General features: G+C 41.4%; 2 protein-coding genes across 6 annotated transcripts in view; both read right to left on the bottom strand.

The window, feature by feature from the left end:
* Positions 1-23,302, bottom strand: part of oxnad1 (oxidoreductase NAD-binding domain containing 1) — a gene marked incomplete at its 3' end in the record, with an annotated part of 38,032 nt that extends 14,730 nt beyond the window's left edge. The window contains exons 1-5 of the mRNA XM_084312019.1: positions 23,232-23,302; positions 22,677-22,790; positions 22,266-22,329; positions 20,632-20,735; positions 8,000-8,015 (exon numbers count right to left, since the gene is read on the bottom strand). Coding sequence (XP_084168145.1) covers positions 8,000-8,015; positions 20,632-20,735; positions 22,266-22,329; positions 22,677-22,768 — 276 coding nt within the window. The 5' untranslated portion in view covers positions 22,769-22,790; positions 23,232-23,302. The remainder of the gene's footprint in view (positions 1-7,999; positions 8,016-20,631; positions 20,736-22,265; positions 22,330-22,676; positions 22,791-23,231) is intronic.
* A 393-nt stretch (positions 23,303-23,695) lies between these two features.
* The window catches only part of LOC311227199 (polypeptide N-acetylgalactosaminyltransferase 15-like), a 102,119-nt gene continuing 97,970 nt past the window's right edge, over positions 23,696-27,844 (bottom strand). For 2 of the 5 annotated variants that reach the window (XM_084312759.1, XM_084312761.1), the window contains one exon: positions 23,696-24,339. In XM_084312759.1, coding sequence (XP_084168885.1) covers positions 24,130-24,339 — 210 coding nt within the window. In that variant the 3' untranslated portion in view covers positions 23,696-24,129. The remainder of the gene's footprint in view (positions 24,340-27,844) is intronic. The other 3 variants (XM_084312760.1, XM_084312758.1, XM_084312762.1) reach the window with 2 other exon arrangements.

Consider the following 27,844-nt stretch of genomic DNA (forward strand, 5'->3'; position numbering starts at 1 on the left):
CCACTACCTCCTTTCCCCCACCTGGACGAGGAAGGACAAAACTTTCTTCTCGTTTCCCCTGAAAGTGAGAAACTCGGATTGGATTTCCATCTTATTTACATTCATTACCGGCCGCTGCGGGGGCCAGTCGGCTGTTGTGACTCGCCACCCGCCCACCCACAGTATGGACGGGTTGTACATGTCACAGGGGCCCGGGTAGGCAGCCATCACGCGTTCTGTTCAGTGGGTCTGTGCTGCAGAAGTACTGTGTGAATTTATACGGTAGTTGTTTTGTGTGTTGGAAGCCTCGTGTTCAGAGCTGCCTGCGTGATTAACTCAATCAGCGCCTAGAGGTCGCCGTTTACCTTGTGGTAAGAAGGCCAGCGCTCTGTTCAATGGAGATAATGCCAGTGTTTTGCGAGTGCTAAAACTATATTAAATATTATAGCTATGGATCTAATAACACAGTCGATTGTCAGTGAGTTTCTTCCGGTCAACATGCAAAAAACAGATTGTTTTTTCATCCGTACATTTCCGTTTTATACCGTGGTGAATATGCGTATAGTTTGAGTGATTCTGAGTAATCCCAGGAAAAGACACGAAAACAGCGTTTTAGTGAAATTCAATAAACACGTTGCCATTCCTCGCTTGGATCAACAATCAATCTGAAATCAACGCTAGATTATCGGTATTATCTTTCATCATGCACGCATGAAAGGGAGAAGGGGACGTGGGCGGGCCCCTCCGTGCTTTTGATCGCTACCAACCAACACACACACACACACCACCCCGACACGCTTCGATCGCAAGATCGATAACATAGAGTCCTTACCTTGTAAATGATGTACTGCAAAAAGAATAATCCAATTATCTGATCGCTATTCCAAATACTGGTCGCGCCTGCCTTGCCGGAGTATTCAGACCCCGCCTGCACGGCTCAGCTCGGCCAAGAAAACAAACCACATTGTTTCAAATGGGCGGCGGTATTGGCCGTTTGCGATCTCAGAGCCATTCCCAGGCTGGATGGATGAATTATGAATGGATATAGCGAATAAAAGAAATAACGATTAAAACCCAACTTTTCTCGTGATTGGCGCTCAACCACGGGCGAGATAACCCGACTTTTTTCGCCATTGGCGCTGAAACAGTTAAAGGGGCAGTGGGTTTAATTTGAGCAACGCTTCATATTATTGTCAAGGCTTGAGCTTTTCATGACTTTGTTATGAATCTTGTGTGTGGAATAAAGACAAAACAAAGCACATCTCAGTATAGATTATATTAGATTCCATTTATTTTACTACCGAGTACAAAGAAATTAAGTTGGCATCTAACCAGAGTGCTAAGTAGCAGTAAAGTGCAATGCAGTACACAGTATAGCATGTGTATATGGAGTATATATGATAAAGCTGAAGTATGTGTTAAGCTAATGTACAGTATTATTTATATATACAGTGATAAGAGTATGAATACACTATGGTAATAAATATGTCTAGCCAGTGGTTTAACTAATAACAGTAGGTGTGGAGATACATACAGATAATATATATATATATATATATATATATATATATATATATATATATATATAATATAATATATATAAATAATATATGTGTACAGTGTTATTGTACATACAGTGTGATATGGACAGACTAGATTGGATATAGTGGTATATTAAAGGTAGATATGAGTACAGTTGTAGGCAGTAGATAAGCATGGATTGAGTATAGGCAACAGAGTTCAGAGTTCATACAGAATAGGTTGAGTATAGAGTTCAGAGTTCATACAGTATAGGTTGAGTATAGAGTTCAGAGTTCATACAGTATAGGTTGAGTATAGAGTTCAGAGTTCATACAGTATATGTTGAGTATAGAGTTCAGAGTTCATACAGTATAGGTTGAGTATAGAGTTCAGAGTTCATACAGTATAGGTTGAGTATAGAGTTCAGAGTTCATACAGTATAGGTTGAGTAGAGTTCAGAGTTCATACAGTATAGGTTGAGTATAGAGTTCAGAGTTCATACAGTATAGGTTGAGTAGAGTTCAGAGTTCATACAGTATAGGTTGAGTAGAGAGTTCAGAGTTCATACAGTATAGGTTGAGTATAGAGAGTTCAGAGTTCATACAGTATAGGTTGAGTATAGAGAGTTCAGAGTTCATACAGTATAGGTTGAGTATAGAGAGTTCAGAGTTCAACAGGGTTCTGGAGCAGGTTGAATAGTGGACGGGAGGAATTTCATCATAAAGATAATAGCTAGTGTGGATGTTCCTAAACAGAATAAATAATGCATCTATAAACAAACTGTTCGGGCAGCTCACTCTTCATAACAAAGTGTCTCTGTACAGGCAGCTCACTCTTTATAACAAAGTGTCTCTGTACACCACAATGTGTTCAGGCAGCTCACTCTTTATAACAACGTGTCTCTGTACAGGCAGCTCACTCTTTATAACAAAGTGTCTCTGTACACCACAATGGACTGTTCAGGCAGCTCACTCTTTATAACAAAGTGTCTCTGTACACCACAATGGACTGTTCAGGCAGCTCACTCTTTATAACAAAGTGTCTCTGTACACCACAATGGACTGTTCAGGCAGCTCACTCTTTATAACAAGTATCCATGGACAGATATCCTCCACTCTGTTGATGCACAAAAGTCTTTTACTTTGTTTTCTGAACGTATCTCCCAGGCCTATGACCTATGTTTTCCCCTTGTACAGGCATCTCCCAAGCCTCATCATAAACTGATCAAACCATGGATAACCCCAGCTATTATCAAATCCCTAAATACTAAACGTAGATTGTATAAAAAATATCTTCTCAATCCCACTCCATTTTATCTTGCTCAATTTAGGAACTATAGAAATAAATTAAACCACATTATCAGAGGAGCTAAAAAGCATTACTACAATATGGAATTATCTAAAAACAAAAATAACATGACTCTCTTATGGAGAACAATTAACTCTATCCTCAACAAAAAAAATAAACGTAATCAGTTGCCTAATGAATTTAAGGTTGATGGGGTTATTATCACTGACCCGCAATTAATTGCCAATAACTTTAATAACTTTTTCTCAGAAGTTGGTCCAACACTGGCTGCAAAGATTCCATTTAGTAACCATAGTCCCCTTCAGTTTATGAATCCTCCAATCAATGACAGTTTTAACTTCTTGCCGGTTACAGAGGATGAGGTTCGGGAGATCTTGATCAACCTGGGGGACTCTTCTCCGGGTTATGATGGTATTGGAGGCAGATTACTGATATCCATTCAAGAATCCATTGTGAAGCCATTATGTCATATTTTTAATACATCACTGGAGAAGGGAATCGTCCCACTGGAACTTAAAATAGCTAAGATCATCCCTATTTATAAAGATGATGACCCAGCCGTCTTCAACCATTACAGACCTATATCCATCCTTCCTACCTTGTCAAAAATACTTGAAAAGCTTGTCTATAAAAGATTAATTGAACATCTTAATAAGCACAATATTATTTACACTCACCAGTACGGGTTCAGAAAGAAACATGCAACATATATGGCAATAACACATCTAATTAATGAAATATACAAAGCTAAAGACAGAAAGGAAAACACTATAGGTATTTTTTTAGACTTATCAAAGGCATTTGATACAGTCAATCACAATATCCTCCTGCAGAAGCTCTCACATCTTGGAATAAAAAACAATGCACTGCTATGGTTCACCAGTTACCTTAAAGATAGACGTCAGTCTGTATCCTATAATGGGATAAATTCTCCTTTTCTTCCTTTACTTTGCGGTCTGCCCCAAGGTTCAATTATTGGGCCTTTGTTATTTTTGTTATATATCAATGACCTCCCTAACGTCTCAGACAGGCTGTCGAAAATTTTATTTGCAGATGACACGTGTGTATTCTATTCACATAAAGATCCTGATACCATCATTAGGGTCATAAATGAAGAACTTAACAAACTATCAATTTGGTTTAAATGCAACAAATTATCACTAAACATTAAAAAAACAAATTTCATCTTTTTTGGTCTCAAATCTGTGATTTTTAACTCTTCATCTAAAGTAGTGATCAATGACATCCCCATAGCTAGGGTGTGTTTTACACGATTCCTTGGTGTTCTGCTTGATGAATCCCTATCATGGAAACCTCATCACAGCCATAACTACAAAAATGGCCAAGAGTATTGGTATTCTTGGAAAAACACGTCACTTGCTGAGCACCGAGGTTGCCACAATGTTATATTACTCTATGGTTTACCCATATATCAATTACTGTAATTTAGTTTGGGGTAGTACGCATCAGACCAAACTTGAGCCCATATACCGTCTGCAGAAACGAGCTCTAAAAATAATCAGCTGTGTTCAACGAAGTCATTCTTCTCAGCCTCTATTCCATAAGTTAGGTATACTCAGTGTTTATCAAGTGAATCATCTTCAGACTGGTTTATTTGTGCATAGTTCTTTAAACAGAGCCCTTCCCCCTTTTTTTCATGACATGTTTGCCCACAATCACCAAATTCATAATTACCCCACACGTAGTTCCTGTTTGCTTAGACCACCCTTTTCCCGCACTTCCCAATCTCAGTTTTGTTTGCTCTACCGAGGGTCAAAGTTGTGGAACTCTTTGCCTCCACATATTTTGGAATTTTCTTTTCTGAAATTCAAAAGAGCACTGAAATCTCATCTCCTAGATCACCAATATTTCCCATATGGACTTCCTTTACAAACTGTAGTCTGATGGCTTGATGTATTTTGTTATTGTATTTTCGTTTTATTATATATTCTTACTGTCATTGATTGTTTCCTCTATACCAGAAATCGTATGGCATGGGGTGCCTACTTCGGTGTCTATGTAGGCCTGCTTGTGTGTGTTTGTTTGTTCGGGGGGGGGGGGGGGGGGGGGGGGGGGTTATTTTATATTTTATATTTATCTTGATATAATGTAATTTTGCTTCCTGGTGAATGCCACATGCAAGCCCCTTGAGGGTTTTTAGGCAATTCTCCTACACATCCCTTGTGGACTATATTGTATTATATATGTAACTGTTTTTATATGTGTAAATAAACAAACAAACAAACAAACAAACAAACAAATGCCCTCAGGCCGTCGATACAGAGCTTAATCACTGAACAAAAAAGGCTTAGGTAGCTTCGTGCCAACCTCCATCAGACTGCTGAACACCTAGGTCTGGTGGAGGCCGGACCCGGACCCCCCCCCCCCCTACTTAAAATAGACTCCCCCTTCCACCTGATGGACATATACTATGTACCTGTACTACTATTATTTATATACATACAGAACTGCTCCACATGGTTTTTAATATATCATGCTTTAAGTACTGTAGTTTTAATGTAGTTGGTGTTTTTTTATATAGTGGTCTTTTTATTGTAGTTTTAACTTTTTTTTTTATATAGTGGTGAGTGCCTATGTATTGTGACTGTATGTTTGTCTTTCAACCACTGCACAAATGAAGTTCCGAAAGGAAAATAAAGTAATTTGAAGTTGAAGTGAAGTTGAACAAATCATAAATAAAATGGTCACTTTTTAATACTCAATACAAAGTTTTAATACTTGGTTGCAAATCCTTTGCAGTCGATGACAGCCTGAAGTCTGGAACCCATAGACATCACCAAAAAAAATGGCAAAAAATTACAAAGATTTTTGTGTATTCCAGAATATTCCAGTAAATGCCGTTTATCACGGAATCTATATATTTTCCTGAAACTTTCAAGAAAACGAGGGCTTTTCAAAATGCTATAAAACGGAAATGAACCGATTAAAAAACAATCCGTTTCGACAATGTTGACTGCAAACAAGTCATTGATAAGTGACAGGCAGATTAGACACATAGCCATAATTTAAGACATAGATTATGCGTTTAGAGCGCTATCATTGAAGTGGGTGGTGGCATTCAACGATAAATAGTGCACGCCACGCTGGCAATCAAAGTGTTAAAAGACTTGTTGGTTGCTTTCGATTTTAATATTTTTCGTTTTCATTTCGTTTTAATTTAAAAAAAAGTTTTCTGTAAAAACAAAATCGTCTCAAAAAATAAGTGCGTGCCACAAATGTACAAAATAAATGTCATTCCCTTTTTAGACGTCGCTCTTTTATTTTGAACCCCCCCTGACCGGAAGTGTTATCGTTGTTTGTTGCTAGCAGAATAACTTGTGTCGTCCGGTTCTGTGCTTTTGAGCTAACGTAACGCTAGTTTCCAAAGGAGAGGAGAGAGAGAGAACGTGGCTCACATGCGCAAAATGCAGCTACAGCCTACAGGCAATCGATGATGAGGAGGATTTTAATCGGCAGGAGAGAGAGAACGTGTCAAAGCCGTATACCTATAATATGATGCACGCAGCTCAAACTACCTGTTGTATTAAATTAATTGATTGATGTTTAACGTGTCCCTGTGTCCAGTCCTTTCGACTAGCAAATGTTGTCTGTATTTAACGTTACCTCAGGATACCACTGTCTTATTGTAGCAAAAGTTGTCTGTATTTAACGTTACCTGTCTATTGTATTTAGTTGGTTATCTATTTAGCTAATGTTGATAGCATTGAATAGCATCAACGCTAGCTGGCTGGCTACAGCTCAACACCAGCCATGGGAATAATATTTACTAAATTATGGAGGCTTTTTAATCGTCAAGGTAAGAGAGGATTTGTCATGATCAACTGAAGGCGTATGCTATGGAACAGTATGTGCTTGGCTACTACTTGGGTTTTCAGAAGAAGGCCCGCTATGTGACGCTAATCTCTAGCTAGTATCGTGTATTTCATCACAGTAGCCTCCTGGTGTTTAATAAACACTTCTAGCCAGGACATATCTGGACATATAAGACATATATGTATCATGTTTATTTTTTGTTGGCTGGGTTTGCGCATGTGGATTAAGAGATGTCAATCTGTTGTCGACGGTGGTAGTACAGGCGCAGTACATTTAGCTGTAAAAGCCCGATCAAGCTCAATAGCTTCTGTAACACGAATGCAACTACTCTGTACGATGCCATTGTTGTTGTGATGTTGGCGGAGTTTGCACATGCGGGTTAAGGGAGAGGTGGGCTATCGCGTCATCGGTTCAGGAAAAGACCCGTATAAGCCTGTAAAGACGGCGACGCAAGGGGGCCGGGCATCTTCAGATTTTCCCACTCTGGGAGCCGGTTCCAGAAAATAGCGTCTTCAGGCTCCCAGAACGCAGTTCCGTGTGGTTGAAAGGTGCATACGATCAAATACTTTGACCGATATGACCGAAATCGGTTTCGTCTGGACATGGCCTTTCGCAGTATGCTGTCCATCTTGCACTATGAAGTGCCGTCCAATGAGTTCTGAAGCATTTGGCTGAATATGAGCAGATAATATTGCCGGAAACACTTCAGAATTCATCCTGCTGACAAAACGGAACTTTTGTCAGCAGTCACATCATCAATAAATACAAGGGAACCAGTTCCATTGGCAGCCATACATGCCCACGCCATAACACAAGCACCACCATGTTTCAGTGATGAGGTGGTATGCTTTGTATCATGAGCAGTTCCTTTCCTTCTCCATACTCCTCTCTTCCTGGTACAAGTTGACCTGTCTCATCTAATGTTTTTTGACAAAGTCTAATCTGGTCTCCTGTTTTTGCGGCTCACCACTCTGGTGAAGTCTTCTCTTGATTGTTGACACAGATACGCCTAACTTGAGTGTTCTTGATCTGGCCAACTGTTGTGAAGGGGTTTTTCTTCACCAAGAAAATTATTCTTCGGTCATCCACCACAGTTGTTTTCCATGATCTTCCGGGTCTTTTGGTGTTGCTGAGCTCACCAGTGTGTTCTTTCTTTTTCAGAATGTACCAAACAGTTGATTTGGCCACACCTAATGTTTTTGCTATCTGTCTGGTGGGTTTGTTTTATTTTTTCAGCCTAATGATGGCTTGCTTCACTAATAGTGACAGCTCTTTGGATCTCATATTGAGAGTTGACAGCAACAGATTCCAAATGCAAATACCAAACTTGAAATTGGCCATGGAACAGCCTATTTACTTTTTGTCCCTTGGTCCTTTGGAGGAGGCACATAGAAATAGTAGTAATTAGGGATGGGTATCGATTTTCAAATATTCAAAAGTTAATGTGCAGATGCAAATACATCTGTTACAGCAACAGGCTATTGACGACGAGGAGGAAGAGCTGCTTATTTTAATTGCCAGGAGAGAGAGAGTGTGTCGAAGACGCCGACGATGGAGCGTGAGACCGCTCAACGTCAGTAGGCTAGAGGAGGGCGAATTTAATTAGCTGATAAAGCAAATGAGAACCATTGACCCAGAGAAGCATTTTCAATATTTTCGGATGTCCAAGGACCGATTCGACCACCTAGTGCAGCGGTCTTCAATTATGTTTGGCCGAGGGCCACATTTCTTCCGGAAACAAAAACAATGGCTAATTTAATATATATTGATAGTGAAAACATTTTAACTCTGTGACAGACCACCTTATAACTAAGACATACATTTGTGGCAGAGGCAGAGAATGGACAAAATAAACGAGCTGCATAGGTGGCATAATAAACTGTAAACGACATACACATTTGCACTGAACATTATACCTTTGTCTTTTTGCCATTTTATTATAAAACCAGAGACAAGCGCCCATCTCTTATTGGTCTATCTTACATTACGCGCAACCATTGCGTCTATCTGACAGCCCTTTCTGTGGAGCGCACTGGACTATTGAGAAACAATAGGAATTTTCTATTGGTTCTCCCAGTCCACGTGACCATTTCTAGCATTTCCATTGGCTATAGTGACAGACATAGATATATGATAAATGGATAGATACAGTGGATTAGATGCAGTCCAGGGAAAACAACCAATCAGATATTTCAAGATTCTATGCTTTACATCCGCGCATTCTCTGAGAGATGCACAACATTTTTAGATGACAATCGATTCCGATACAATAAAGCAAGTCTTTATCACAAACAAATCCAAAGATATTTAATGTTTTACAAAACATGTCTAGTGTTGCGCCCGGCTTTAGAGGGTTAAAAGCCTAATTGTATTTTTTATTTAGTCAATAAGTGTCTCGTTGTAATTCCTTATATACCTAATGTAGCGCATCTTCTTGAAGCAGATTCAGCTTTTTTTTACTCTGATTTGACTTCAGTTTAAATGCATTGTTACTATTCACATGTGTGGTGCCGTCACAGTCATATATAAGTAAAGATAAAGTTTGAATAACTTACTGAACTGGTGTTTTAATTTCACACCACACATGTGGTGTGGCTGGTTTGTTATTTCAGCACCAGGCGCTGTCCACTGACTTTTTTCATGTTGAGCAAGCGCTACATTGTATTTAGTTGGTTATCTATTTAGCTAATGTTGATAGCATTGAATAGCATCAACGCTAGCTGGCTGGCTACAGCTCAACACCAGCCATGGGAATAATATTTACTAAATTATGGAGGCTTTTTAATCGTCAAGGTAAGAGAGGATTTGTCATGATCAACTGAAGGCGTATGCTATGGAACAGTATGTGCTTGGCTACTACTTGGGTTTTCAGAAGAAGGCCCGCTATGTGACGCTAATCTCTAGCTAGTATCGTGTATTTCATCACAGTAGCCTCCTGGTGTTTAATAAACACTTCTAGCCAGGACATATCTGGACATATAAGACATATATGTATCATGTTTATTTTTTGTTGGCTGGGTTTGCGCATGTGGATTAAGAGATGTCAATCTGTTGTCGACGGTGGTAGTACAGGCGCAGTACATTTAGCTGTAAAAGCCCGATCAAGCTCAATAGCTTCTGTAACACGAATGCAACTACTCTGTACGATGCCATTGTTGTTGTGATGTTGGCAGAGTTTGCACATGCGGGTTAAGGGAGAGGTGGGCTATCGCGTCATCGGTTCAGGAAAAGACCCGTATAAGCTTCACATGTGTGGTGCCGTCACAGTCATATATAAGTAAAGATAAAGTTTGAATAACTTACTGAACTGGTGTTTTAATTTCACACCACACATGTGGTGTGGCTGGTTTGTTATTTCAGCACTAGGCGCTGTCCACTGACTTTTTTCATGTTGAGCAAGCGCTACATTGCACCTCGCTGCCTATACCTGTTGTTCACTCTCAACATGGATAAAACAAAGTATAATAAGCATTATTTAGGTGGTGGTAGTTTCTCTATTTGGACATTATAGCTAACATATAGCCTAGCCTAATTTGTCTGATTAAAAAAAAAATATATATATATAAAAAAAGAAATTAAAAATTATATTTTTTTAAATAATCTGAGGGGCCAGATATTATTGCTGGCGGGCCAATTTCGGCCCGCGGGCCGCCTATTGCCGACCCCTGACCTAGTGCATCGCCTGCGTCCATTCATTAAACACCAGCTAACCACCATTGCCCCCATCGACGTTGGTCAACGGCTGGCAGTCACTCTGCGACTCCTAGCCTCCGGGGAAACCCAGCAGTCCGTGGCTGCGAGCTTTTTTTTTTTTGGTCTCGCGCCAGGAACACTAGAAGTGACAGGCAGCCCCGCCCCCATTCACTACCAACCAATCACTGCTACGCAATATCAACGCAGCGGTTGTTCAGATTAGATTTTGGGGAAAGCAGCATCCTCGCAACACAGTCTACAAGACCCTCTATAACATGTTGCGTTGAAGTCACGCTGATGTTGTGTTGCAGTTGCTTTGCAGTTTCTGTAGCATGCAGAGGCCTTTACTCCTCGCCACTGAGAGATCGCGCTGTACAGGTGAAAAGATGCGACGGCTGCCTCCTCGTGTACCGGAGGGGACACGTGATGCAAGGCTTCGTCCACATTGCAGCCGACCAGTGGGAGGCATGGTCTAACAACGTTCGAGACAGGGGAGGGAAGAATTGGATAATATGAAAATTGGGATGGGAGAAAAATAGAAAAAATGGGGAGAAAAAGTAGATTAAAAAAAAATCTATTTGCTTATGCGAATATCTAATATATTTTCCCTTGTTTTTACTGGCACCTACAATGTGTAGTGTATTGAGAGGGGACCTTAGGCCTAAAAAAAGATAATGGTTCGTTTCCGGTTGCCGACCGACCCTGCCGATTTAGGTGCGACCCTATATATTTTATGAGTTTCTTTTTTAATTATAGAAAAAAATAAAATAAAAGGATTTCTTTATAAAGTTTCATAGAAATCTTAGTCAAACCTTTAGTATTATGGATATTAAACATGCTGGCAGAGTACATGCATCCATGTTGTTGTGAACATTTTAATTAAATAAAGAAATTCCCTATCCAGTCGCCGTGGGAAAGAATAAAATAAATTCCCTACCTACCCATGGCCTTAACTGACAACCAACAGGAAACAAACAATATTTTTTGTTATGCCTTATTAACTGTTACACCGCTGAACGGCATGCTGGATACAGCTCGCTAGCTAGCCAGGTAGCGTAACAGTCTGTTAACAGCTGGGAGAACAGAAAAGAAAGAGACTGGAGATGTTACACAGTAGCCATGTTTTGTAGTTTGCCATGTTGTTTCACTAAGTTCACAGATTTCAAGCATCAACAATGTAACTTTTGGAGTGAATGCTATTGTTCCTGGAAATAATGTTAGCCTGCTGCGACTCACACATATCTAGCTGGTTGCAATGACAGTTAAGTAAAAAAATAAATATGTTAACGTTCACCTGATTTCGATGTAAATACCCTTAAGTCTGCTCTTGTGTGTATTGAGCCGTACTGTATTGTTGTACCCATTCTGCAATCTGTTAAATAAAGTTTTCATTCATTCATTCATTCAACCTGACGACCTGAGCTATTGTTATGCAAAGTAGCCAGGTGGGTACTTGGCGCAGAGTCGAGTGGAACGCATTCTTGTGTGCACATCTGTGCATGTGCAATGATTCACTGCCCGTGGTATAACTAATAAGAGTAGGTATGGGATATATACAGATATAGATATAGTACAAGTTTCAAGTTTCTTTAATAGTTGTCATACAGAAGTACAGAATACTTTCATACAAAATGCTTCTTACTGTTACGCTCCAGAGACTGTGCTAGACAAGATAGTATCAAATAACATAGTATAGCATGTAAATTAGAAGTAGAAAATGAGGTCACAGTGTTCAGTATAGACATATGTACAATGTTCGATGCAGAATAGACGTAACTGAGTTACCATATAATATACAATACTATGCAGTGTACTAATGTACAATACTATATAGTGCAAAGCAGAAATGGGATGAGGTACAATTTAGGTACAATTTACAGTAAGGTGTACGAGTTGTAGTGCAATCCTTCATCAATAAATATAAAGTGTGGGGAGTGGGTGCTACAGTGTGTTTGTTTAAAGTGAGTGTGTGCTATAAAGTGTGGGGAGTGGGTGCTACAGTGTGTTTGTTTAAAGTGAGTGTGTGCGTGTGGATGTGTGTGCTATGTGCGTTTGATGGTTGTTGTGTAGTGTTCATTGTTCGTTGAGCAGCCTGATGGCCTGGGGATAGAAGCTTCTTCTGAGTCTTTCTGTGCTCGCCTTGAGACTCCGGTATCGCTTGCCTGACCGCAGCAGTTCAAAGAGGCAGTTGTTCGGGTGGCTGGAGTCTTTAATGATTCTCTTAGCCTTGCCCCTGCACCGCTTGTTGTAAATGTTCTGGAGGGTGGGGAGCCCCCCTCCAATTGTGCGTTCGGCTGAACGTGTCACTCTTTGTAGTCTGCTTCGGTCTTGTGCAGTGCTATTCCCAAACCAGGAGGTGATGTTGCCAGTCAGGATGCTCTCTATTGTACATGAGTAGAAGTTCTTAAGGATCTTCCGACTGACTTGGAACTTCCTTAGGCGCCTTAGGCGTTGTCGTGCCTTCTTCACAACACTGTCAATGTGTGTGGTCCATGTCAAGTCCTCGGATATGTAGGCTCCGAGGTACTTAAAGCTGTTCACTCTCTCAACCGGTGCCCTGTTGATGCTGAGGGGGCTGTAGTCCTTGACCCCCGACCTCCTGAAGTCCACAATCATCTCCTTTGTTTTGCTGACGTTCAGGGAGAGGCTGTTTTCCTGGCACCATCCCGCCAGGACCTTGACCTCTTCCAGGTAGGCCCTCTCGTCGTTGGCAGAGATCAGGCCCACCACCACTGTGTCGTCAGCAAATTTGATGATTGTGTTGCTACTCCGCTGAGCCACACAGTCGTGTGTGTACAGTGAGTAGAGCAGGGGACTCAGAACACAGCCCTGGGGGGCCCCTATGTTGAGGGTGATGGATGAGGAGGTGCAGTTGCCTGCTCTCACCACCTGGGGTCTGCCCGTCAGGAAGTCCAAGACCCACTGGCAGAGGTCATAGTTCAAGCCCAGGTCCCTGAGCTTGGCTATGAGTTTGGAGGGGACTATGGTATTGAATGCCGAGCTGTAGTCGATGAATAGCATTCTCACATAGTTCCCCTTCCTCTTGTCCAGGTGTGATGCTGCTGTGTGCAGCACATGGGCTATGGCGTCCTCCGTGGACCTGTTGGGGCGGTATGCAAATTGCAGGGGGTCCATGTTGATGGGGAGGGAGGAGCAGATGTAGCCCTTTACTAGCTTCTCAAAGCACTTCATGGCTATGGAGGTGAGAGCTACAGGGCGGTAGTCGTTGAGGCAAGCAGGCTTGGATTTTTTGGGTACAGGGATAATAGTGGACTTCTTCAGGCAGGTGGGGATGACAGCCTGTTCTAAGGACAGGTTAAATATGTCAGTGAATACCGGGGCCAGTTGGTCGGCACAGACTTTTAGGACGCGGCCGGGGATGCCGTCCGGTCCTGCTGCCTTCCTGATATTCACTTTTTTAAAGGTCCGCCTCACCTCATGCTCTGTTACCCTGAACACTGAGTCTCCATCAGCAGCAGACCCCCCCCCCCATTGCCGTGGCTTGTGGGCTGGTGTTGTTATTACCAGCATCAAACCTCGCATAGAAGGTATTGAGGTAATTTGCTAAGGAGATGTCACTGTTCAGTTTGAGGGAGGTGCCTTTGTAGTCTGTCATCGTTTTGAGCCCCTGCCACATAGCTCTGGAGTCAGCCTGTTCAAACTGGAGTTCAATTTTATCCCTGTAGCGCCGTTTTGCCTCTGTCACTGTCCTCCTTACGTTGTATCGCGCCACCTTGTGGTCATTCATGTTGCCTGCCACCAGGCCGTCGTTGTATGCTTTGGTGCGCGCTTTCAGAGCTTCACGGACGGATTTGTCTACCCAGGGTTTTTGATTTGGGTAAACTCTAATTGTGGTAGTGGGGATTGTTTCTTCCACCAAAGTACGAACAAAGTCCAGCACTGTCTCCGTGTAGACATTAATGTTATCTGTGTCGCGGAACACGCTCCAGTCTGTGCACTCAAGCGCAGCTTGGAGCGTCTCCTCTGACGTCAAATCCCATTTCTGCACCTCTCGCGAGACTACAGGAGTGCTCTTGATTCTTTGTTTATATTTTGGTGAAAGAAAGATGGCTGCGTGATCAGACTTACCAAAGCCACTAGCAGAATGAGCCTTGTAGCCACCCTTGAATTGCGTGTAACAGTGGTCTAAAATGTTACCGCCTCTGGTGTTACAAGTCACATGCTGATAGATACCTGCACAGACTAGGTATATTAACAGGTATGTAAACAGGAATATTATGTTGTATAATATATTTAACCCAATAATATATTTTAATATATTTCCATGACAAAGACATGTCTGAGTTCATGGTCAAATGATTTAAATTTTTTTTTTTAAGACAGCCGCTTTTAACACTTTGAGTGCCACGGACGTGTTTTGTCGTTAGTTCATGCCGCCAGTTGAGTGCCACCAACACTATATAGCGTTTGTTTGTCGTATTTTTTTTATTAGCAATTTGAATTCATATTTCATCAATCGAGCCTCACGCTAGTGTTGCAGACTCTCTCTGAGCTCAATTGGGAAAATACCGCCCCCTATCGTCTCTCCCTGTGTAACTGCACCCCATTGGTTTAGACTGATGGGGGGGGGGGGGGGGGGGGGGTCCAGCCTCCTCATGTTACTTCTCCGGCGAGGCATCTGAAGAGACCCAAGTTGATCGGGTGGAATACATATTTACAGTACCCAACGCTGAATCAATAAACGCGATCGATATTTGGAATGGCAATCAGGAATTGGAATAATCTTTTTGGATAACATCTGATCTGAGGTAAGCCATTTATTTGACCAGTCTTGGGGTAATCGGATCCGTTTTGACCTATATCAGCGTGTGCCCCATGTGTGTGTGTGTGTGTGTGTGTGTGTGTGTGCTCGCTGATCAGGAAATGAGAATATATTTTTCAGATCGCTTCTATAGCGTGCATAAGTACACATATACTATCGATATATAGCGTTTATTTGAAAACGATTCATAAATAGGCCGAAAAATGACAACTTTTTTGTGTATTCCAGAATATTCCAGTAAATGCCGTTTACCACGGAATCTATATATTTTCCTGAAACTTTCACAAAAACTAGGGCTTTTCAAAATGCTATAAAACGGAAATGAACCGATTAAAAAACAATCCGTTTCGACAATGTTGACTGCAAACAAGTCATTGATACGTGACGGGCAGATTAGACACATAGCCATAATTTAAGACATAGATTATGCGTTTAGAGCGATATCATTGAAGTGGGTGGTGGCATTCAACCATGCTTTACCATGTTAACAAGTGGCACTGATAGTGTTAATGTCCCAGATCTTCTTTTGGTAAATATATCGTTGTAGAAAATGTTGTTATTTGGGTTATTATTCCGTCAGAAGGTAACTAGAACTAGATGGAAAACACAATCTTCATAATCCATGACTTTTCCAGGTTTGCATGGGGAATGGTACAGTAGGTACCATGAGTGCTATTATAAGAATAAATGGCACAGTCAGCCTATTCTAAGAATGAATGCCTCAGAGTCATGGCTGGTACAGTTTTAAGACAAGTCTGCCCCCTTGTGGTCACCACAGATAGGATATACTATATGTATACTAGATGTACAGCATGTCATTCTTGCTATAAACAACACTGATGGTTGACTTTTTTGACATCTTTAACAGCCACTACAGGTACACTACAGGACCTGCAGGAAATGATAGGACCACCTTCACAAAAATGAACAGTGGTTTACAATCTAGCATGGAATGCATTAACGAGCATCCACTGTCTACTGGTTTATTGAATGTTCCCAGCAACAGCCAAAAGGAAATTAGGGGTTGCGGTTTTTGCAAACTACGCACCAAAGCTATGGAACACCTTCCCCATGGTCATTAGGGAGGCTAGCTCACTCAATATTTTCAAAAGTTTGCTAAAAACATATCTCTTCACCATAGCCTTTCAATACATTCTGCCACTTGGACTCATTACATCCACACTGTGATTATTGTATTGTAAACGAGAGCTATTTCATTGTTGTGTTTTATTACCTGCATTGTTTTTACCCTATACAAATATTTCTTTTTTTCATTTTTTTTTTATTATAATTATAGAAAAGACTATGATATCTATGTCAGCTGAGCATGTCCGGGACCACTCAGAAACCACCCAGGGACAAACGCCAGACCTCAGCACTAATGAGGAGAACCAACGCTCCACTAGGACCTGCCGGTAAGCTCAAAGCTGTTACCTCATCATAGGTCTGGGTGGTATAACGGTTGTACTTGTATCCCGGTAGAAATCCGTGCCACGGTAGAGATTTTTACTTTACTGGATGTACCTGTAGAAGGATACTTTTAGGCTCTTTGAATGTAAAAAATACTTTTTCACATTTACAAATGTAACACACAAAGCTAGTGAACTGCACGCTGCTATTAAAATATAATAAACTAGTCAAGAAATGTACCCATTATTGGCTACTAAAAAATAAGTATCCCGTTCCTGATGCAAACAATAATAATTTGTCCCAAAGAAAAGGTGCTTCATCCATCATTTGGATGTGGTTTGGGTTTAAAAACTCAGACATTGAGCAGAAAACGATTATCTGCAAGCAATGTCCCTCGCGCAGACATCACTAGCCGAGGCATTTTCCAGTGTCCTGTCCATATGATGAAAAAAAGCTAATTACAAATTCCATGTTCAATGAATTGTTACCATCCCAGAGTCTTGTACTGCTCCTAAAGCATTTTTGATGCTCAGAGCTGTTACCTCATCATATATGAACTAGCAGCAACAATACACTACACTAGGTTAAAGTAAGTTTGTTTTGTTATTTTTAACGTTATTGTAATCGTTATGTTGTTGACCTGTCTGGGGACTACAAAAGTAAATTAGTCTCTTGGCTAACTCTTGACACATTTACATTGAAGTGTAAACTGAAATGTCTATTGGTGTGTACCGTCCCTCACAAATAAATAAAATAACCAACAACTATTGAAACACTACCGTCTACTGTGACATCAAGGCCACCTAATCATCCCTCTCCTTAATTGGCTGATATCAATACTCGTCTCCCGAGCCGTCCAGCCATTGTGTAGTGTGATGCGTGACTGGTTCTTTAATTTTTTATTTTAATTTTTTGCATTCATCTAAAAATGTTTGGACCTTATGGTGTTCTTGTTCTGTTCTTGACTTATTGTTATGTTTTCTTCTTGACTTATTTAAAGAAGACCTGTACGGCCCATGGGGACATTAACGTGTGTTGTCGGGCCTTATAAATAAATTTGATTTGATTTGGTGCCAGTGTATGGCAGCCATTGAGCCTGCATAGCCCAAGGTTGGGTGCTACCAGTGGTGGAGGTCGTTTCCACTCTACGCTGTAAAGCTCTTGTGTCTCGTGTCTAGAAGAGCACTAAACAATAGACGGGGCTGGGCGATGTAGACAGGGCTGGGCGATGTGGCCAAAATATCACAATTTATTCTCCTGGTTTTGATGATATAACAGTATTTGACAACATTTCGTTAAAATGTTACAAAAGGCTGCTCGGCGTGTTGGTTGACATCGACCTGCATTAAATGTGACACCGATCTGCATTTTACTCTGAACACTCACTCCGTGCCAAGAGAGAGTAGGGCAGGATCATGGTTCTATGGGTAGGATTGGTCCGGTAAGACTTTGGCACGTAGATGACGCTCAATTTAGTTTTACTATCGCTAATCGCAATCCATTCCAATTCATATACATTTTGGACCATGTCTTTTTTTCATCATCTGAAGAAACTTGATAAGTTTGAATGACTTCTCTAAATGAAGTGTGTAAAACTGCCAGTTTTATTTTGAAATCTTGGAAAACGAAGATAACCTAGTCCTGGGCCCTCATTCATCAATGTGTGCGTAGAACATGTTCTATTTCCACACGTAAGCACGGAATGTAGAACCAGTGTATGCACAGGGAAGTCGGGATTCATCACACGTGCGTACGCAGGCTCTATGCTCCTCCGTGTTGATGAATACCACTTTGTTCTACCGTCAATGCTCGTGCATGATTATCCATATATGGTCATGAAAGTGAGGAAACACCCCCCATGGGATGTGAAATAATGGACTGACCCGAGCGGAACCCTGAGAAACTCCACGGAGATTGTTCACTGCTGTCGAACCAAGAAGACACTATCGCGTATTATGGGATAAATAAAAGGCGGACTTGTAAACGGTGATGTCAGATATCAACGGCTCCCTAAGACCATTGCTGCAATTCTGCCTGGACAGCTCAAAATACTAATAAAGACCGTTCGTTGACCACTGTTTGGCGTTGGTTGTGTGTCATTATAACCGTGCTGTAATATGAATGCCTTTATTAGTTGTGTTCGATTGGCTATATGATTTTTAGAGGCATCTATTTTGTTGTCGGCTAATAAAGACCGCGCTGGAATATGACTGCCTTTTCCCGTGTTGTTTGATTAATACCCAGGGATTAAAGTTCTCCTCAATTTTATTCCAAATCGCGATGGATCTCCCGTCAATTTTCTACCTGCTGCATATGATTTCTAGAGGCATACTATAATCTATTTTGATGTCAGTATTGGGTAGCCTATATAAACAATAATACGAGAGCATATACAAGAACAATGAATCTCACTGCATGTATGATGTAGCCTGCCTTTCAATACATGAACTTGAATCCCATCATATACATAGTCTGTCCACTATCTGGTGTCATTGCAATGCGTTTTCTATTCTTTCTTATACAGTAAAAAGGGGGAAGAACACTATATTCATATGACTTGTATTCTGCTTACAGCTTCGAAATTCCACTTGTTTCGTTTAACGTAAAGCCTTTTAAATATAATCAAAACGTTCCCGTGTTTCTGCGGTCTGCGCAAAATAATAACGAGTTGAGCTTTATGATTTATGATGAATTGAAAATGGGGGACCCTGATGTAAACAAGACGAAAGTCTTTCTCTGGTCTGCATCCCCAATTAACAATTGTATGTACTGAGCTGTACTGTACTGTACCCATTCTGCAATCTGTTAATAAACTTTTCAATCAATCAATCAATCAAGCTACGCGGAGCGCAGTCAGTCAGTAGCCTACACCCCGTATATTCCGATAACGCTATATGAACCATGCTGCATTCATTATGAGAGAAAGATCTATTATTCCAAATGCTATTTATAGGGTTTTGACCATAATTACACTACTGTTGCTATTTTACAATGAACTATAATGAACTACGGTTCGTACAGAACATGCCAGTGTTATTATGCACAGAAGCTCATTTCCTTGTTGTAATAATATATTCTACCACTGGGCGCCAGGTACGCATGGTCTGACCTGTGCGTAGACGTAAGCACGGAGTCAAGTTCAAGTTGAAATTGATGAATCCCACTCTTTGCTTAGAAATGATCGTACGCACAGGGTAAGCACAGATCTGTGCGTAGAACACGTTGATGAATGAGGGCCCAGGACTCTTTATTTTGACATCGGTGGACTCCGCGCTTTATTTTGACATCGGTGAACGCCGTGACAGAAAGCGTAAATAGCGCGCAAGGATTGTGGGAAATGTAGTAAACTGGCACGAGAAATGTAGGAAATTGGTATGCGACGGTACGTTCGACTATGAACCTCAAACGACTGCGGACGTGCCGCGCGGAGTCCGGTCCCCTCCGGTACATTCCACCCGACTCTGTGGGAGCCTTTACGTTGTGTGATATCATATTATATATATACAATTGTAACAGTCTTATAGACTATCTTTTGTAATACTGCTGCAAGGATTTTTTCTTTTTTTTTAACGTAAACATACAGTATGTATCCTATATTTGTTTTTATGATATGCATACACTTTATTGTAGATGACGATATTTGACAAAATCCATACATTTGCATGGATCCATGATGGTATACCTTCATATTCCAGTAATGGCAGTCTATATGCAATGGTTGGTTCATTCATTCATCTCTACAAACAACCATGAATGAATGAATGAATGAATGAATGAATGAATGAATGAATGAATGAATGAATGAATGAATGAATGAATGAATGAATGAAAACTTTATTTAACAGATTGCAGAATGGGTATAATACAGTACGGCTCAATACACACAATTGTTAAGGGGATGCAGACCTGAGAAAGACGTTTGTCTTGTTTCCATCAGGGTCCCCCATTTTCAATTCATATAGACATTTATGACATACACAACATACATGACATTTATGGCATAGGGACATATAGGTATATAGGTATTTAGTACTGATACATCACCACCATTATGCTGTTGTATGATGATGTGTAGGAAATGAACTCCGTCTGAATCTACTCACCACTGCCCTGCTTTGAAGCTGAAGTCTGGATGGACAGCCAGTCTCAGGCGTTTCACAGTCTCTGACTCTGTTATGATGCCAGACACCTGGGCTGGATACAGAGCCTGGGCACAACAGGACGAACAGACAGACAGACAGATGGACGAACAGACAGACAGACAGACAGATGGACGAACAGACAGACAGACAGATGGACGAACAGACAGACAGACAGATGGACGAACAGACAGACAGACAGATGGATGAACAGACAGACAGACAGATGGACGAACAGATAGACAGACAGACCAGTGACGTATTTCACAAAGCAGAATTAGCAGATTAGAGATAAGACTTTGAAAAATATGTAACTAGGCAATATATTGATGTTTTGGATATGAATATTATATTCAGGAATATGATTCAGAGGTATACATAGTGATAATTGTTGAATATGAACAAAGAACATCTGAAGTTATCCAATGACATATTTGGAAATGTATCCGACTGCTCTTTGTGTCTTCATGGTGGGTTTATATGGAGGGGTCGAAGGAGTCAACAACATGATTTGAAGGACATCTTTGTAGTCAAATCTCATTCACACTCGGTTGGTCGAGGGGGGGGTTGACGACCACGACAGTTAAACAGTTAAAGGGATAGTTTGGATTTTTTTGTACATTAAGTTACGAGTAGTTTAGAGCGAGCGAAGCTATTAGCTTAGTCCCGTGGTCTGACTTTTGGCCAGGTTCCAAGCAAACCAGCAGCAAACAGGGTCTTGAAATCAAAAGCTTTTAATCTACACCACAACATGCAGGCAAAAGGGGTCCCCATTTCTAACACAAAACCAATCGTCAACTATGGATTCTGCAATCGCTTGGCACAATTTTGTTCCTCTGAACGAGCCAGTGTATTACTACACAGTACGCGTAGTACTGCGTAGTTTCATTTTCATTAGGGATGTTAGTGATGTTGTACTGACTGAATGTCATGTTAGTGTGGTCATGTCAGTGATGTCAGTTTTTATGAATGAACGTTGTATGGTCCGTTTTGTGTTTGTTTTATGTTAGGACTACGGGTGGAAATTAGCCCTGTGCTATTCCCGGCATATTTACGTCCTTATCATGCTGTGATGTTATGCATACACATGTAAATGATGTTCATTAATTTGCATTGTCCTTAATAAACAAATCTTAATACGCACTGGAGCCGTTTCCCAGGTAACGCGGCCCGGTCAGCTGTTTCACCATCACCATGCTGGAGGGACGTGGTGTTGTTTTGGAGCCGAATAACCCTTTGCCTGCATGTTGTGATGTGGATCAAAATAGCTTTGGGTTTTGTGACACCGTTTCTGCCATGTGCCGCCTGTCTGAAGCCTCCCGGTTCACTCAGAACCCGGCCAGAACTCTGACCACAGGACCCGGTAAGCATCCAAAGCTACTGGCAAGTATTGCATAATGTCCAAATGTCCAAAAATCCAATCTATCCCTTTAAATAAGAAGGAGAAACCCCACAGATGCACATGATCAGAGACGTCACTGCATTGGGGTGTATTGGGCTGGCTTTATCGGTGGATAGATATTTAAAAGAAATGTATAATAAAGATAAGTGTCAAATTGTCCCATTCCAGAACACAAGATAGAAGGATGTGAACTTACATCTTGTCTGTAGTTGCTGGCTGTCCTCTCCATGTGGTCCATTTGTCTCTTAGATGACATTCTTCTGCCCAAAAACAAAGAATTCATGTTTTTGGTCACTTCATGTAGCCTCCGGAAGGACTATAGATGTCTACGTAGCCTAAATATATATTATAATGAGCAGCTTAGAGAGTAATGTTGTCGACGATACACAACGACAACAGCGAATGGACTTTTACCTTAGTCAGCTAGTTCCAACAACAGACCCAGATAAGAGTCAATCATACTCTAAAAAAAAACCTAGGCAAGTAGTCCCGGCCACTTATAGTTCCTGTGTACAGTACAGGTACAGTGTCACGCAGCAGCCGGGGCGACCAGATCAAAATATTATGTTAAAACAAAGCTGGACACAACATTCCAGATGGAGCTCACCTTGTGATGATGGAGCTGCAGCACAATGCTGCCCGGGCGGGGAGGGTGAAGCTTCCAGCAGCTCTGCTCAACATACAGGGGGCGCTCATCATGGCGATCTGGGTCGATGGAGGGCTAGACGAGAGAGGGAGGGGGAGAGAGAGAGAGACAGCTCGTCGTAGGTGGTCCAAGCCGGTTTGACACGGTTCAACTTCTGATAAAGATACAAGTGAAAAGAAAGCATTGGATGTTTGACAGGTTCGGTGCAAAACAAGACACGTTTTTGTGTCTCTTCAAAAAACAATAACAGTGTCAACACGCTGGTCAAAAATGGATATAAAACACAATAAAGCCAAGGCTTGTTTCAATTGTGGTCTCCTGCTTTTGATCGTTAACGTTACATACTTTGACAGCCGACGGCTTGGAGAATGATACAACTCACTTGGGCAGTAACGTTAGGTAGTCTAGTCTTTGCGTTTGTTTAGCTTTAGCCAAAAGTGCCAACATGCCCGACATGTCACGTTGACACCAACATAATGTTTTGCTCCACTTACACGGGATAGTTGTCTTTCTTACCAGAAGTGTCAATATAGCTTTCAAATTATCTTCATAATTCCCTCTGGTTAGATAACCCACCTTCTTCTTCTACTTGTCACGAATGCATGACTCAACTTTGACCTCCGGAAGTGATCACCCGGTATTTTCGTTTCTCGATGACACTCTGACGTCACGAGACCGCCGCCATCTTGGTATTGGGGAAACAAACGGATTTCTACCATCAAATGTATGCGTTGAGCTCCGTTTTTATTACATATTTTATCACATTCTTGTTCATTTCATAACCTTTTCATATAATTTGTTTTGAAAATATTGAGGCCAACATGGCATTTCACTATTTCGAAAGCCTTTCTGGTGATTCTAAGTGCATGTTTCCCCCAAGCCATAGACATGCACGTAGACAGAAAGTTAAAAAGACAGGAAGTTGACTCGCTCATAAAGAACTCCCAAGAGTGAAAGGAATAGCAATACTAATAACAATAATATATATTTTATATAAAGGATATAATTATTACAAGCATTGTATAATTATATGATAATAATAATAACAATAATAGTAATAATCATAATAACAAATTATTATTATTATTATTATAGTGTTTCTTCTTGTCACAAACTTATTACAGTTTTATTCCTACTGAAAGATGACATTTTCAGCACACATCATGTTGTATTCATTTATTTAATCGTCATTTATATCTCACATTCTAAAGCTGTATTTATGATCCCTAAAACAGGAACATGAACAGTTGATTGGCTAAACCGAGGCCAAAAGGTAGGCTATATTTGATATAGTTTTACATACTAATCCACCGTAGACGTAATGTCAATATAGATTTTGCCCTTAGATGATAATACGTGCTTATATAGCTCACATATTATAAATTCCCTGTGTGACGTCTGCGTCGGGCACCCCCTAGGAGCCTACTAGTTGCTCGAAGTGCCACTGTTGTCGTGGGTGATGGGTGCAAGGGCGTAGGAAGAGCCCTCTGTCGGTGGTGGTGCCGTTCGCTCCTCCTCCTCCTCCTCCTCCTCCTCCCTGGTCACGATTGCCCTGCGGCAGCCCTCCCTCCTTCACGGCCTCCAGACACAGCTGGGACTGCAGGTGGACGAGCTGGCCGCTCAGCTGAGAGTTGTAAAACGCAGCGTTAGCCAAAACATAACCACTGCAAAGCAGTCGCTTTGTGGGTCATTACATTGTTAGGCATCAGGTTCTTTGTGTGACTTTCGGTGACAGAGCCTTCAGCGTGGCGTCCCCTACCCTCTGGAACTCTCTCCTCCCTGAAATCCGCAACCCTGGACACCTTCAAAACTGCTCTCAAAACACACCTCTACACCCCCCCTACTTCCCTAGTCCTACTTTTTTTGTTGTGATTGTGAATTTGATCTATTATTATTATTATTATTATTATTATTATTATTATTATTATTATTATTATTATTATTATTATTATTATTATTATTATTATTATTATTATTATTATTATTATTATTATTATTGTGGTAATAAATAATGGTGAGCCGATATTGTGATCTTGTGAGAGGGGACTCCCAAGCATGTTGGTTGGGATTGGTACATAACTTACTAAGAGGGACAACCAGCTCTCTCACAGAAGACCCCAGGACACTCCAGATAAGCCAATCAAACCACACTTTAAACAGGTACAGAATGCCCAAATTAGGAATGTCTGGCCCCTGACCACTAAAACCTGCATGGACTATAACATATACTATGTCCGATAAGGTACAGACCCTCACCTGCACCTTTGTTTATACTGTTTAATTTTATATTCAGATTTGTATTGCCTATGTTTATTGTTGTTGTTCTATCACCCTGCCCATACCTGTACATACAATGTTGAATCAGGAGCCTCATCTTTTACTCTGTAATCTTTCTCTCCCATTACAGACGCAGAAGCGCTGACACTGGTAACGTCGAACCGTCCCACTACATGCCAGCTGGACCCGATACCCTCCCCACTCTTCCAGACCATTGCACCAGACATCCTCCCATTCCTAACTGCAACCATCAACTCTCTCAACCCCAGGGTGGTTCCCACCTCCCTAAAACAAGCCAGAGTCACACCGCTCATCAAAAAGCCAACCCTGAACCCCACCGTCATAGATAACTATCGCCCTGTCTCTCTTCTCTCCTTCCTTTCTAAATCTCACTGATCACTGATTATCTATTACAGAACGACCTCCTAGACCCTAATCAGTCAGGCTTCAAGACTGGTCACTCCACAGAGACGGCCCTCATAGCAGTCACATAGTCCTCTCCTTTGTCCTGATTCTCACAGGAATGGAAGTTGTAGGCTCTGCGCTGGCATGGCTGTCATCCTACTTTGACAACCGCTCCTACCAAGTGTCATGGAGAGGTACCCTGTCGGCCCCCCACCCCCTACAGATGGGTGTCCCCCAGGGCTCGGTCCTTGGACCCCTCCTCTTCTCTCTCTACGCCAAATCTCTGGGTAACATTGGACCTCATTCTCGAACATTCTCGTAAGTTTCCTCGTAAATAACCTAAGAAGTAAGAATACAGATGCATACAGAAATGCCAGCTCTTTATAGGCACAGGACCATGTGCAAACGGATTCAACATGTACTGTAGTGCGAAAGCAATTTGCGACTGACCAAAATTTGATTAGATTAGATTCACATGTATTGTCATTATACAGCATTGATTGATTGATTGATTGAAAACTTTATTAACAGATTGCAGAATGGGTACAATACAGTACAGCTCAATACACACAATTGTTAAGGGGATGCAGACCAGAGAAAGACTTTCATCTTGTTTACATCAGGGTCCCCCATTTTCAATTCATTGTAACATATATGACATACATGACATACAGATAGACAGTACTGCTACATCTATACATTTATGACATACCAGATTTGCAAATACAGTACTGTTTGTGATACAAAAAGAGTCCAGAAAAGAGAGTATATACATTTGACGTAAAAACTGTACATTGGAGGAGGTTGGGTGGGGTTGGGTGGGGGGGGGGGTGGGTATGAAGGGTTGAGGGGGGGGGGGGGGAACACTGTATAACTGTACAAGCAAAACTGTACATTGGAATATTGACAACCATACTAGGTAATTTACTGTACATTGGAGGGGGTTGGGGAGGGGAAACACTGTACAAACAAGCAAAACTGTACATTGGACAGCACAAGTACATTACAACGAAAATAAGTTTGGCATCTAACTCTCTTTTAATGTTAGTGTGATGATCCTGAGCACTTTTTATAGTTCTTTTATTGAAAGCCTCTTAACCTTTTCTTTTATCTGCTGGTTCAGTGACCTATCTATTAAAGATAGGAACAGCCTACAGTATATTGTGAAAGTGTGCTCCAAAATAATTGGAGTAAAACAGAGAGACCTATGTTCTCTCTGGACGGACCAGGTGGCCAAGAAGGGGACGAGCATCAGAAACCAACCTCTCCACACTCTGTCTCAGCGGTTTTCACTGTTGCCTTCTGGCCGCCGTTATGACATTCCACCAAGTAGGACCAACCGTTACGCCAAATTGTTTGTCCCCTCGGCCATCAGACTTTTAAACACAGTAGTCATTTTAAGTAGCCTTTTACACTTAGTTGTCTGTTTTTACTTTTACTTTTACTGGATTGTGTATTACATCGAATGTTGTTGTTGTTGTTGTTGTTGTTGTTGTTGTTGCCGTGCTGTCATTGAGATGTTTTGTTTTGTTGTTTGTTGTTTTTGTTACTTGTTACCTGTGAAGCTACAAATATGAATTGCCCCATGCGGGATCAATAAAGTTGTCTGAATCTGAATATGAATCTGAATCTAACCAGAGTACAAATGTAACAGTAAAGTGCAATAGTAACATACAATGCACAAGTGCTCCAGGGTATTGGTAGGCACCCATCGCTCTCCGTGAATAGGTCCACATGGTCGTAGTACTGGTCCTCAGTGCACGATCAGCCATATCTTCCAGCATCAGCCATATTGTGTGTGTGTGTGTGTGTGTGTGTGTGTGTGTGTGTGTGTGTGTGTGTGTGTGTGTGTGTGTGTGTGTGTGTGTGTGTGTGTGTGTGTGTGTGTGTGTGCGCCTGCGTGTGTGTGCGTGCGTGCGTGTGTGTGTGTGTGTGCTGAGCGCAGCTGCCCAGGAGTGCTCTGTATGTATCCTCACCAAGCCGCTTGCATCAGGCTGCTGCGTCGTTGCTAATAAACTATAGATTTATAATATATATTATTAAATATATAGTCTACAAGAAAGGAATGGGGTGTGCTGAGAGCAGAATGTAGATGTTTCCAGTCAATTCCACTATAGCTATATCTGCGCGATTGAGTTGAGTTCTTATGTATTTATTTATTCACTGTCATGTGCAGTGTTTGTGTAGTTGCTTTTATTTATTTTCAGACATCACGATGCCTCGTTGAGTCATGATTATTAATGTAAACCGTAATTGTTAGGGGGCGGCTGGGTGGCGCAGCGGACATTGCGCTCGTCACCAACGCAAGAGACATGTCTGCGTTGCCTCCGGCTTGGGCCAGTCGTCATACTAACTCAATGGACCTATCTCAAACCCTGCCCTCTTTTCTTGATCCTCCAATCACAGCTGTCGCTTACCTCGGACTTCCTCGTACAAACAAAGTTTGT

The sequence above is a fragment of the Notolepis coatsorum genome (genome assembly GCF_963971535.1).
Source record: "Notolepis coatsorum genome assembly, chromosome: 4".
Classification (NCBI taxonomy): Eukaryota; Metazoa; Chordata; class Actinopteri; order Aulopiformes; family Paralepididae; genus Notolepis; species Notolepis coatsorum.